We start from the raw sequence: 14,328 nt of genomic DNA, 5'->3' as shown, positions 1-14,328 counted from the left end.
TCCTGCTGGCCCCTGGGTCTAGAGGACCTTCTCCCTCCCCAGCCTGCTTCTAGTCTGACCCCTACTCTCCTTTTAGACTCAGCCCCTTCTCCTCCTCCACCCTGAGTCCACGGGCCGGGAGCGTTAAGCACATGGTGTTATAGTTAACTATTTACTTTTCTATCTTTTCCTGGAAGACAGACATGATGGTAATTATGCATTTAATGTCTGTCTCCTGGGATGGTAAACCCCTGCGAGCGTGGGCTGTGACTGTCTTATTCACCACTGTTTCTGGCATGGGGCACGGAGTAATAAACATGGCTAACGCTTCCACAGCGCTAACTGAACCGGCCAGAAGTATTCTGAGAGCCTTACATGCATTAACAACTTTAACCCTTACCACCACTCAGTGAGGTACTGTAATATTATGAGATATGTATTTGGTCTTCCTCTGGTTTCCTGGCATACAACTTCTAAAATCCTTGGAATCTCCAAAGAGATAAACGTGTTTTTATAGGCTAGAGAGTTGACTGATGGCCAGGCATGGTGGCTTTGGCCTTGCACAGCAGCTCACTCCTGTAATCCCAGCACTTTGACAGGCCAAGGCTGATGGATCATTTGAAGCCAGGAGTTTAAGACCAGCCCCGTCTCTACAAAAAAAAAAAAAAAAGATTAAAAAATTAGATGGGCGTGGTGGTGCTCACCTGTAGTCCCAGCTACTCGGGGGACTGAGGTGGGAGGATTGCTTGAGCCCAGGAGGTTGAGGCTGCAGTGAATTGTGATTCCATCACTGCACTCTAGCCTGGGCAACAGGGCAAGACCCTGCTTCCAAAAAAAAAAAAAAGTACAGAAAAGATAAAGAGCAGAAAGCCTGTCTTTCCTCAAGGCCACCCCAAGGCACAACTCCAGAGGGCGCCATTCACATAAAATATAGTGCGACAGTCACTCTCACTGAGGCCCCAGCCTCTCACTTTCCCCTCTGAGGGCACCACTGATACCAAGCTCTTCTCCATCCTTCCACAGATGTCTACGTGGATGTGAACAGAACATGGGCATGTCGGTTAATAGAGAATTCTCCACCTTGCCTTGTTAATTTTGCATCATTGGGAGATTGTTTCAGATAAGGTGTGTAGAGTAGCCTCATTCTTTTTTTTTTTTTTGAGACGGAGTCTCACTCTGTCGCCCAGGTGCAGTGGCGTGATCTCGGCTCACTGCAACCTCCACCTCCCAGGTTCAAGCAATTCTCCTGCCTCAACCTCCCAAGTAGCTGGGATTACAGGCATGCACCACCATGTCTGGCTAATTTTGTATTTTTAGTAGAGACAGGGTTTCTCCATGTTGGCAGGCTGGTCTCAAATTCCTGACCTCAGATGATTCACCTGCCTTGGCCTCCCAAAGTGCTGGGATTCCAGGTGTGAGCCACTGGGCCTCCCCTTTCCTTCCTTCCTCCCTTCCTTCCTTCCTTCCTTCCTTCCTTCCTTCCCTTCTTGCTTCCTTCCCTTCTTCTTTTTTTTTTTTTTCAATTGGGTCTTGCTCTGTCACCCAGGCTGGACTGCAGTGGTATGATCATGGCTCACTGCAGCCCTGACCTCTGGGCTTAGGTGACCTCTGGGCTTAGGTGATCCTCTCCTCAGCCTCCCAAGTAGCTGGGACTATAGGCATGCGCCACCACGCCTGGCTAATTTTTGTATTTTTTTGTAGTGACAGGGTTTTGCCGTGTTGCCTAGGCTGGTCTCAAACTGCTGGGGTCCAGCGATACTCCCACCTTGGCCTCCCAAAGTGCTGGGATTACAGCCATGAGCCACTGTGCCCAGCCTGTTTCTAAATCATTTCTATTACAAACAGTGCTGCTATGTACTCAGTCATTTCATCACTGTTTGAGCACATCTGTAGGATACAGTCCTAGGATTGGATTACTTGGGTAAATAGAGACATTACTTTCTAAAGGTGGAATTTCAGAAATCTGTGACAAGCATGCATAAGATATTTTTACACTGAAGTTTGAGGCGTGTCAGATCCAGCTAGAAGTTGACTGTCTGTAGGGCTCCTCTCTGATATATTTGATGTTAGGGAATGATGTTTCTGGGTTTGATAGTTTGTTCTCTAAAGAGAAAAGGGAGAGCTCGCAGCAGAAAGGTAGCTTTTTGGATTCTAGCCAGGGCTTACTAATTGGATCCCATCTCACTTCACTTCTAGAGGAAGACCACCAGGAAAATAAGATACCTGGTCCATGCAGCAGTGGGTTCCCCAGTGCCCTGATAGAAAGTTTGAGAAGTTTAGGATTCAATCCCTAAAAACATATGGACTGAAGAGGCTCTGGCCGTAAAATCACCTTGTTGGGGATAGTGGGAAGGTCCCTGCTATTTTAAAAATATACTGAGGATGTGATTCCTAGCACCACAAGATGGGTGGGTGGGTGAATGGATGAATGGCTGGGTGAATGGATGAATGGCTGGGTGAATGGATGGATGGCTGGGTGAATGGATAGATGGATGAACGAATGGGTAGATGGATGGATGGATGAATGCATGGATGGATGGATGGATGGATGGATGGATGGATGGATGACTGGATGGGTGGATAGATGGATGGATGAATGAATGGGTGGATGGATGGATACATACATAGATTCATACATATAGAAAGGCAAATAGTGATCAAACAAATATGAACTTAGACCTGCTTTATTATTAGGTAACTTCTTTGAGCTCCTTGAACCTCAGTTTCTGACTGTAATAGGATTAACAATGCCTTTTTTGTGTGTGGCACTATAGTGACAAACCAACAGATGATGTACGTAAAGGCCCTAGCATGGTCCTGGCACACAGTGGGTACCCATATATGGTGGTAGTTGCTATCATTTACTATGAGTGGGCACTCTCTGATTGGTGTACATTGAAGGCTTTTTTTTTTTTTTTTTTTACTTTGCAGGAGCCAGGTTACACCCTGTTTGACCCTGCCTTCAAAGGGATGACTCTGTAAGGTAGGGGCTCTCAGCCTTCTTTCCCTCCCAGCATGCACAGTGGGTGACACTGGGGTGCCTGACACACTCCCAGCATGCATTTCACAGGGCATTATTTCTGGCAACACTCATTTCTCTCCAGGCCAGGAAAGTAACCTAAAATCAACTTACATTTACATTAAAACAATACATACAGTAACAGACAAGCAGAGAGCCAAATCAGGAATCAACTTCCATTCACAATTGCTTCAAAGAGAATCAAATACCTAGGAATCCAGCTTACAAGGGATGTAAAGGACCTCTTCAAGGAGAACTACAAACCACTGCTCAGTGAAATCAAAGAGGACACAAACAAATGGAAGAACATACCATGCTCATGGATAGGAAGAATCAATATCGTGAAAATGGCCATACTGCCCAAGGTGATTTATAGATTCAATGCCATCCCCATCAAGCTACCAATGACTTTCTTCACAGAATTGGAAAAAACTGCTTTAAAGTTCATATGGAACCAAAAAAGAGCCCGCATTGCCAAGACAATCCTAAGTCAAAAGGACAAAGCTGGAGGCGTCACGCTACCTGACTTCAAACTATACTACAAGGCTACAGTAACCAAAACAGCATGGTACTGGTACCACAACAGAGATATGGACCAATGGAACAGAACAGAGTCCTCAGAAATAATACCACATATCTACAGCCATCTGATCTTTGACAAACCTGAGAGAAACAAGAAATGGGGAAAGGATTCCCTATTTAATAAATGGTGCTGGGAAAATTGGCTAGCCATAAGTAGAAAGCTGAAACTGGATCCTTTCCTTACCCCTATACGAAGATTAATTCAAGATGGATTAGAGACTTAAATGTTAGACCTAATACCATAAAAACCCTAGAAGAAAATCTAGGTAGTACCATTCAGGACATAGGCATGGGCAAGGACTTCATGTCTAAAACACCAAAAGCAACGGCAGCAAAAGCAAAATTGACACATGGGATCTAATTAAACTAAAGAGCTTTTGCACAGCTAAAGAAACTACCATCAGAGTGAACAGGCAACCTACAGAATGGGAAAAAATTTTTGCAACCTACTCATCTGACAAAGGGCTAATATCCAGAATCTACCAAGAACTCAAACAAATGTACAAGAAAAAAACAAACACCCCATCAAAAAGTGGGGAAAGGATATGAACAGACATTTCTCAAAAGAAGACATCCATACAGCCAACAGACACATGAAAAAATGCTCATCATCACTGGCCATCAGAGAAATGCAAATCAAAACCACAATGAGATACCATCTCACACCAGTTAGAATGGCAATCATTAAGAAGTCAGGAAACAACAGGTGTTGGAGAGGATGTGGAGAAATAGGAACACTTTTACACTGTTGGTGGGATTGTAAACTAGTTCAACCATTATGGAAAACAGTATGGCGATTCCTCAAGGATCTAGAACTAGATGTACCATATGACCCAGCCATCCCACTACTGGGTATATACCCAAAAGATTATAAATTACTCTACTACAAAGACACATGCACACGTATGTTTATTGCGGCACTATTCACAATAGCAAAGACTTGGAATCAACCCAAATGTCCATCTGTGACAGACTGGATTAAGAAAATGTGGCACATATACACCATGGAATACTATGCAGCCATCAAAAAGGATGAGTTTGCGTCCTTTGTAGGGACATGGATGCAGCTGGAAACCATCATTCTTAGCAAACTATCACAAGAAGAGAAAACCAAACACCGCATGTTCTCACTCATAGGTGGGAACTGAACAATGAGATCACTTGGACTCGGGAAGGGGAACATCACACACTGGGGCCTATCATGGGGAGGGGGGAGGAGGGAGGGATTGCATTGGGGAGTTATACATGATATAAACGTCATGCACATGTACCCTAGAACTTAAAGTATAATAAAAAATAAAAAATAAAAAATAAAAAATAAAAAATAAAAAATAAAAAAAAAAAAAAAAACAATACATAAATAAAGGAAAGAGAAGGCAATAACCCTGAGACTTTGGTCTCCTGGCTAAAATGTATTTGCAAAACAGCACACAGCTTGCACCTGCTGCTCTCTAGCGTAATAATGAGAGTGTGTGGAGGTACCTGTGGGATGACCTGTTCCAGTGGGTTTGGGTAAATGAAGACGGTTGTCAGAGGGGTGGCTGCTATTCCCCACATGGTTATGGGATGCTTCTCTCTTGGGCCTTTGCTGTGTGCCAGGCAGAGGTGCTAGGTCCTCTCTGCAGTGTGCAGTGACCCTGGGGAACCACAGACATTTAGGACCCTGGCTGGTAGCTCAGTTGCTTGACTAAGGGGGTCAGGCTTGCCAGGCCCAGGCGTTAGGCAAACCCAGGGGTGACCTGCCAAAGCAGCTGCTTTAAGCCTCAGAATCTTCCACTGGGCAATGGAATCCTACCTCACCTGACTCCTCCCAGCACCCCCTCCCCTCAGTCCGTGGGGACTAAGTGTTCTCTCCCCTGTGTCCCCACAGCACTTTGTTCCCACAGCTATTAAAGTACTCATTGTTGGCTCTAAATACATCTCTCCTCCTTCCAAAGCAATATTCTTTTTGTTTTGTTTGCAAGAGATTTTATGCAATCTCAAATTCTTTGTTAAAATGGCCCTGGGGTTTACATTATTTTCTATCTAGGAGATTAGAGTTGAAAACATAAATTGGTGGTTTGGAATTCCACTGAGTTCTTCTCTTTAGATAGAAAGAATTGTGGAAAGTCAGGCTTGTCCAGAACCCTCACTATGGGCACTGTCCTTGAATCCTGCTCTCATTCATTCTGCAGTCAGCCAGTCATTCAACGAACACTTACTGAACTCCCACCTTTGTGCCACTACGCAAGGCGCTGGGTATATTTGGATGAAAAGGACCTTGGCTATGCTTTAGAAACCAACACAATGTGGTTATCTAGCTTTAGATTTTGCTGAAATACTAAAACCTTTTTTTTTTTTTTTTTGAGACAGGTCTCACTCTGTCGCCCAGGCTGGAGTGCAGTGGCATGATCTTGACTCACTGCAGCCTGACCTCCTGGGATCAAGTGGTCCTTCCACCTCAACCTCCCAAGTAGCTGGGACTACAGGCACGCAATACCATGCCTGGCTATTTTCTTTTTTTCTTTTTGGTAGATGTGGGTTTTTGCCATGTTGCCCAGGCATGTCTTGAACTCCTGGCCTCAAGCAATCCTCCTGCCTCAGCCTCTCAAAGTGCTGGGATTACAGGCATGAGCCAACACACCTGGCCGAAACCTCTTTTTTTATAGCATAAGAAGTCAATTTCGGCCAGGTGTGGTAGCTCACGCCTGTAATCCCAGCACTTTGGGAGGCCAAGGTGGGCTGATCACTTGAGACCAAGAGTTTGAGACCAGCCTGGTCAACATGGTGAAACCTCGCCTCTACTAAAAATACAAAAACATAAGCCAGGTATGGGGGCACATACCTGTAATCCCAGCTATTCAGGTGGCTGAAGCATGAGAATCTCTTGAAGCCAGGAGGTGAAAGTTGCACTGAGCTGAGATTGCGCCACTGCACTCCAGCCTGGGAGACAGAGTGGCGAGACTCTGCCTCAAGTAAAACAAACAAAAAAGAAGTCAACTTGTAGGATTCCCTTCTGAACACAATTTCCTATAGATTTGAAACCACCTCTTTTTTTTAAAAATCATATTTTTTAACTTTAAACTGTGGTTTAAAAAACACATTCTACTTTTAAAAATCTACAACATCTATTTACTCGCCAAAGATTGTATAAGGCACTGTGCCGAGAGAGGGGTTGGGGAAGCACAAAGAAGAAAATACAAAGTCCCAGCTGGACACGGTGGCTCACGCCTATAATCCCAGCACTTTGGGAGGCTGAGGCGGGTGGATCACGAGGTTAGGAGATCGAGACCATCCTGGCTAACATGGTGAAACCCCATCTTTACTAAATATACAAAAAATTAGCCGGGCGTAGTGGCGGGTGCCTGTAGTCCCAGCTACTCAGGAGGCTGAGGCAGGAGAATGGCGCGAACTTGGGAGGCGGAACTTGCAGTGAGCCGAGATCGCGCCACTGCACTCCAGCCTGGGCGACAGAGTAAGACTCTGTCTCAAAAAAAAAAGGAAACACAAAGTCTCTATACCTTCTAGAAACCTAAATCTAAATAACGGAAGTCGCATGGCGACAAAACTCAGCCTCTTATTTCACTTGCGACTGCAGTGGTGCTCATTCATCTGTTCATTAAGTCGTGTCTATTTGGGGCACGTGCTATATGCATAGGCTGTGATAGGTGCTCTGGAGCCTGTGGAAGAACTCTCACCTGGGTCCCTGCCTTCGACGCCCTAGGGAGAGAAGGGAGTTCAGAGTCAAGTAGAATAATAGGCCACGGTGACTCCTGGCCAAGGAGCCCAGCACCAGCCTTTTGGAGAAGACTTTGCAGCTTCAGAGGAATGGAAAGCCCTTAGGGGAAGGAAGGGGGACATTCAGGTTTTCGTTAGGAATTTCTCATCAGAAACTGAGATGTGACAAGGGGGAGAATGGGTTCCAAACAATGCCCACCTCAAAGCAGGCCCAGGAACAGAGCCAAGAAAGGGTGGGATATGATGTGGAATGTGGTGCTATGTGAGGCTGAATCTGCTGCCTTCAGGGGCCACCCTTTCTCATTTGTTCCCTTTTCTCCCTTCACCCAGATTCTCTGCTACTTATTCAAGGTGACACAATGCCCTTCACACTCCACCTGAGGCCCTGCCTTCCCGCTGCCCTAAGGAGTTTGATTCTACAAAAGAAACCAAACATCAGAAATACATCCAGCATGGCTGGGGGTAAGTGGTGCCAGATAGTTAAAAAAAAAAAAAAGAAAAAGAAAGTTCCTGGGAAATACCAGCTGTGTAGGGCCCACAAACTCCTGAGACTTCTAGATTCTGCATAGGAAACAGAAAGTAAGAGCAGAATGATATTAGCTTCAGTCACTACTTAACTTCCCAGAAGAAACTGGAACCTTGGATTAGACTCAAGGTGTGGAAACCCATCAGATGGGTCTAATGACACCCAGTTCTGCTTGGTCACCTCGCCCCACATGGAGAACCACCAGTGGGCTCAGGTGATGAAAAGTGTTGTCCCTTCCCAGAAAAGTGCCCCCAGGTTACACTGCAGTTTAATCAGATTTTGATTCAGACCAATTCTTCCTACCCTTGACTGGTCTTATTCTCTGGGTGGCACCCATCTCCCCACTGTATTCCGGGAGTGACACCGAAGGCTCTAAAAGGTCCTGCAAGAAAAAACAGATACCAAATTTGTCATTGACCTAAGTCCAAGCAAAATTTCACATTAAAAAAGACTCTTCTGGTTATGGTATAAGTGCCCAAGGAAAAACCATCAACACTGTCTAAAGTACTAGAGCAAGACCATTTTCCTTTAGTTTATTAACATGCCTGGCCTCTGTTGCTATATATGGGCTAACAGAGTTAACTGTTGAATAACAAAGCACTCTTAAACTTAGTGGCTTAAAACCATAATTCTCACAATTCTGCAATCAAGGCTGATCTTAGCAGGGCGCCTCTTCTGCTCCATGTGGTGTCTGTTGGGGATAGACCATCCAAGATGGCTTCTTCCTGACATATCTGGCATCCAGTGGGATGGCTGGAACATCTGAGACTGGCTGAACATTTCCTGTCCATGAAACCTCTTCAGTAGTGATAGCCAAACTTCTGTACATGGGAGCTCAGGATGCCATGAGACAGATTCCAAGAGAATAAGTCCTAATGCCCAAACTCATACCAAGCCTCTGCTTGTATCACACTTACTAATGTCCCATTGGCCAAAGCAAATCACACGGCCAAGGCCAGAGTCAGTGGGGAAGGGGCTACAATGGGGTATGAATACTGGGGAGCAGAGTTTATATAAATTGGTGCAAAAGTAATTGCGATTTTTGTCATTTTTTTTTTTTTTAAATAAAAGTAATGGCAAAAACTGCAATTACTTTTGCACTACCTAATATATACATAGAGAGCCACCAAGGTATTAGTCTACAACAACCTGTTATATATGAGCAGCGAACACCAGCTTAACCCCAGGTTGACAACTGCTTGCTAAGACTCTGGGGAGGCAACAGAGCGGATCAGCCAGGGCCTTGGAGCCTGGAGGGAGAAAGCCTGAGTGTGAGTCCTAGCTTCACTCCTTACTAGCAAACTGCAACCTTTCTAAGCCTCACCTACACAATGAAAGTAGCAGCAGAACCTTCCCAGTGGGACTGTCGGGAGGGGCGCCTGAGCTGTTCCCGCTGCTGTGAAATGCTCCTCAAATAGAGAAGCTCATTTTACCAAACAGCTGGAAAACTCCAGCTTGGAGCTGTCTTCTGGGGGCTTTCATTCAGATTAGAAATGTTAAAGGGTGTTTTTTCCTCTCTCTTGTCATTAACTTAAAAAAAAAATGATTTTGAGGTAAAAGGACTCAGAGAAATTACTCAATTTATCTACAAAGAAAAGTGTCACTGCCTTCCATGGAGCCCAAGGCACCTGGGGGATGCACAAATCACCAGACCATAAAGTATCCTCCAGAAAGGTGAGGCCTCCAGAGTCCACCATCCTCTCCAGAAAGAGACCATGCAGGCTTCTATTCTGTGCCTGTTACTAATGGGGACAACTTGGGGACTTTTCTGTTCATCTCCAGCCATGGAGATGAACAAAACCAAAACATAGTACCCTGCAAAGTTCATTTAATTAAAAAGGAAACAAAGGGCCAGACGCGGTGGCTCACACCTGTAATCCCAGCACTTTGGGACGCCGAAGCGGGTGGATCACCTGAGGTCAGGAGTTCAAGACCAGCTTGGCCAATGTGGAGAAATCCCATCTCTACTAAAAATACAAAAATTAGCTGAGCGCGGTGGCACGCGCCTGTAGTCCCAGTTACTTGGGAGGCTGAGGCAGGAGAAGCACTTGAACCCAGGAGGCAGAGGTTACAGTGAGCCGAGGTCACATCATTGCACTCCAGCCTGGGAAACAAGAGCGAAACTCTGTCTCAAGGGGAAAAAAAAAAAAAGGAAACAAAGAAGCTTTGTGCACATACCATCCTGATTTATTGTATTAAAAATACAATTTGTGCTGGATGCAGTAGCTCACGCCTGTAATCCCAGCACTTTGGGAGGCCAAGGTGGGTGGGCTGCCTAAGGTCAGGAGTTCAAGATCAGTCTGCCCAACATGGCAAAACCCCATCTCTACTAAAAATACAAAAGCATTAGCCAGGCGTGGTGGCATGCACCTGTAATCCCAGCTACTCAGGAAGCTGAGGCAGGGGAATCGCTTGAAACCTGGAGGTGGAGGTCACAGTAAGCCCAGATCCCGTCACTGTACTCTAGCCTGGGCAACAGAGGGAGACTCCATCTCAAAAAAAAGAAAAAAAAATCCAGTTTGTTCTCACAAGGGGCTTTGGTGGTAAGAAGCGGGTGAGTAGGGAGTGGGAGGCCTCTAAACCAGCTGAATCCCCTCCCACCTCGCTCCAGATCATTTTCAGAGCCCTGCTGGGCTTGTTTGAGACCGGCATCAGGTTCCTTGGGCTTTCGGCAGCTGGGGGTGTCTCACGTGTCCTCATTTGGAAAGTCTGCTTGTAGCATTGGCAGGCATTGTGGCGACTGTGATAATGAGCTCCGGGCACTGCGATTCGAGTAGGAGCCGGTCCTGGACATTCCCAGCAGATGGTTGCATCTGTTTCACTCCCCAGTCCCCATGGAGGACAGCGCTCCCCGCCTAGGGAAACCCAGTGCCTGAAACCCAGCGGAGGCCACTCCATGATGAAGTGAGGCGAGCTCCACGGGCACCCGTCCCAGGTTTAAATGCCGGCTGTGCCATGCAGCAGCTGTGTGACCCTGGGAAAGTCACTTCATCTCTCTGAGCCTTGTTCCCCTCATCTATAAAATATAATTACATGTGCAGATGACTTGGTATGGGGAGTCCGGCACATAAAAAGCACTCAGTAAATATTCGCCAACAAGATTATTGCAGGAGAGAAAGGAACATGGGTTGATACAGCAAATCTGACAGGGCAATTGTCCTCAAGGGTATTTCTCCAGTAGAACATAATTATTATTATTATTTTTGGAGATGGATTCTCACTCTGTCACCCAGGCTGGAGTGCGGTGGCGTGATCTCAGCTCACTGCAGCCTCCATCTCCCAGGTGCAAGCCATTCTCCTATCTCAGTCTCCCAAGTAGTTGGGATTACAGGCACGCACCACCATACCTGGCTAATTTTTGTATTTTTAGTAGAGATGGGGTTTCACCATGTTGGCTAGGCTGGTCTCGAACTTCTGACCTCAGGTGATCCACGAACCTCGGCCTCCCAAAGTGCTGGGATTACAGGTGTGAGCCACCACACCCGGCCCAATAGAACATAATTATGTTTTTCTTCAGGATGGTCTTAATTTTAGAATATTGTGAAAAGCACAGAGAAGCAAATGACCAGCATGCACAGCTCTGTCACCTGAGGCATTAACTTGTAATGTCCTTCCTTCTAGTTCTAGTAGATGTTCTTTGGTGTCTGCACATTCAAGGGTTAGGTATTTATTGTAGTCTTCGCTATCTGGGCTTATCTATAGCCCTCTGTTTTGGGAAGGCTTTCCAGTTACTTGAAAGGATTTGAGTGTTGTGATCTAAGCTGTTTCTGCTTTAGGGGGCACCTGAAGCCCAGTAACGCTGTCATTCTTGCAGCCTCAGTACAGGTATGGCTTTGATGGTCTTGGACAAGATCTAGGAAGATTCTCTGGTTTACCAGGCAGAGACTCTTATTCTCTTCCCTTACTTTCTCCCAAAGAGTCTCTCTCTCTCTGTTTTGAGCCACCTAAAGCTGGGGGTGGAGTGAGACAAGCACCCCTGTAGCCACCACCACTGTGAGTGTGCTGGGCCAGACCTGAAGCCAGCACAGCACTGGGTCTTACCCACGCCCTGCCGTAACCACTCCCTGGCAACTGCCTACGTTCGCTCAAGGCTGTAGGGCTCTGCAATTAGCAGGTAGCAAAACCAGCCAGGCCTGTGTCCTTCCCTGCAGGGCAGTGAGTTCCCCCAGGCTCTGGGTGAGTTCAGAAGAGCCGTCTGGGCGTCAGGGACTACAGCCAAAAAACTTAGATGTCTACCCAGTGTTCTATTGTATTGCGGCTGAGCTGGCGCTCAAATTACAGGCCACAGTCCTTCCCCCCTTCCCTCCCCTTTCCTTCCAGTTCTTTCACTCCCTGATTTTATAAAAAGGAGAATTTGTCCAATACATTGTTTCATTACCTAGTATAGTTCCTTTAATGACACATCACAGACATCTTTTAACATAATCATTACATCTTTCTTCTGTAACCATAATTTTAAACATCTACACAGGATTTCATTGAACAGTAACTTCAGTCCCTGCTTCCTGAACACCGAGGTGCTCAATAACTTACATACATTACCTCCCTGAGGTCTCTTGGAGGTAGGCATGGTTGCTGCCATCTTATAGATGGGGAGGCCAAGGCTAGGACATGCAAAGCCACAGCCCAGGGTCACACAACTGGTCAGAGACGGGATCAGGATTCGAGCCCAGGTGTGTTTACCTCCAAAGCCAAAGGACTTCCATTGCGGAGGAAGGCTGGCTGCCCCCAGAGGAGGCTACAGCATGTAGTAGGATTCATTTCATGGCAATTCATCAAGCTGTAGGTTTGTGTGTGTTTGATTGAAGCATTACCTACACTTTTTTGAGTGGGGCTCTGCAGTTAGCAGGTAGCAAAACCAGCCAGGCCTGTGTCCTTCCCTGCAGGGCGGTGTATACTTTTTTGAGTGTAGGTAATGCTTCAATCAAAATTTACATTAGGCCTGTTGCAGTGGCTCACACCTGTAAGCCCAGCACTTTGGGAGTCCAAGACAGGCAGATCACTTGAGCCCAGGCATTTGAGATCAGCCTGGCCACCGTAGTGAAACCCCATCTCTACTAAAAATACAAAAACTAGCTGGGCACAGTGGTGCATGTCTATGGTCCCAGCTACTTGGGAGGCTGAGGCATGAGAATCACTTGAACCCGGGAGGCAGAGTTTGCAATGAGCCAAGATCAAGCCACTGCACTCCAGCATGGGTGACAAAGCTAGACTCTGTCTCTAAAAAAAAAAGAAAAAAAAGAATTACATTGGAAGTTGGGTATGGTGGTGTGCACCTGTAGTTCCAGCTACTTGGCAGGCTGAAGCGGGAGGGTCACTTGAGCCCAGGAATTCAAGGCCAGCCTGGGCAACATAGCAGTCTTGCCACTTTAAAAAAAATCAGAAAGGGGCCAGGTGCAATGGCTCATTCCTGTAATCCCAGCACCCGAGGCGGGTGGATCACCTGAGGTCAGGTGTTCAAGACCAGCCTGGCCAACATGGGCCACCAAATATCCCGTGTGTATTTTTAGTCTGTACTAAAAATACAAACAATGAGCTAGGCGTGGTGGCAGATGCCTGTGTTTCCAGCTACTCAGGGGGCTGAGGGAGGAGAATTGCTTGAACCCAGGAGGTGGAGGTCGCAGTGAGCCAAGATTGTACCATTGCACTTCAGCCTGGGCAACAAGAGTGAAACTTTGCCTCAAAAAAAAAAAAAAAATCAGAAAGTATCTGCCAATAAACAGCTGACTATACATTTTTCCCTTCTCCCACCATACCCAGCGCTCCGACCAGCCAGCCTGGTGGTCCTGCCCAGGTCCCTTGCTCCAGCGTTTGAAAGATTCTGCCAGGCCAACACTGGTCCTCTGCCCCTGCTGGGCCAGAGTGAGCCAGAAAAGTGGATGCTGCCCGCTCAAGGTGCTGTCTCAGAGACCAGGTAAAAAGCTTGGGTTACTGTGGGTTAAAGCTTGGGAGTGTCCAGGTGCTGTAGCCAGGTGTCTCTGTTATCCGGGACCTCTCTGTCCAGCCTCAGGGACCTTCACAGTGCCTGGCACAGAACCTCACTCATGGCTGTTGCTCAGGAACGAGCTGCCCTCCCCACTGTTCTGACCCCTTCCCCTATCACCTGGCCCCTGCCCTGGCTAAGATCTGTGGGATCATGGAGAAAGTCCAGCCCTGGAGAAATCCCACTGACTCCACCATCTGTCCACTCCATTGCCCAAGCCAGAAACCCGCCTGCACAGGATTAAGAAGAAAATAAAAAACACTTGCATTACCAGGACCCAGAGACAGATATTATGTCTGTTCTCCTAGGCTTTTAAACTAGAACCTATCTAGTAAATGGCCCCACTGATTCTGGGTCGGTGTACCTCTCCCACAAGTCTGCCTTTCCTACGGCACCAGCACAGACTGGCATCTTCCCTGGCCTAGCCCTAGTCTCATCCTTCCTTCCCCCACCCTGTCATTGTCTGCTCTCCTAGCAGAGTGACTTTTTCTAATGCTAAACCGGATCATGTGGTTCTCAGAC

General features: G+C 46.7%; 1 protein-coding gene across 9 annotated transcripts in view; it reads left to right on the top strand.

The window, feature by feature from the left end:
* DGLUCY (D-glutamate cyclase) overlaps positions 1–14,328 on the top strand; it is a 161,316-nt gene that overhangs the window by 97,607 nt on the left and 49,381 nt on the right. For 8 of the 9 annotated variants that reach the window (XM_033191602.1, XM_033191603.1, XM_033191599.1 and 5 more), the window contains exons 2-4: positions 2,911–2,962; positions 7,628–7,759; positions 13,584–13,737. In XM_033191602.1, the coding sequence (XP_033047493.1) occupies positions 7,657–7,759; positions 13,584–13,737 (257 nt within the window). In that variant the 5' untranslated portion in view covers positions 2,911–2,962; positions 7,628–7,656. The remainder of the gene's footprint in view (positions 1–2,910; positions 2,963–7,627; positions 7,760–13,583; positions 13,738–14,328) is intronic. The other variant, XM_033191601.1, reaches the window with a different exon arrangement.

Source organism: Trachypithecus francoisi, unplaced genomic scaffold, assembly GCF_009764315.1.
Source record: "Trachypithecus francoisi isolate TF-2019V2 unplaced genomic scaffold, Tfra_2.0 Lachesis_group3, whole genome shotgun sequence".
Lineage (NCBI taxonomy): Eukaryota > Metazoa > Chordata > Mammalia > Primates > Cercopithecidae > Trachypithecus > Trachypithecus francoisi.
This window is presented reverse-complemented; position numbering and strand designations above follow the sequence as displayed.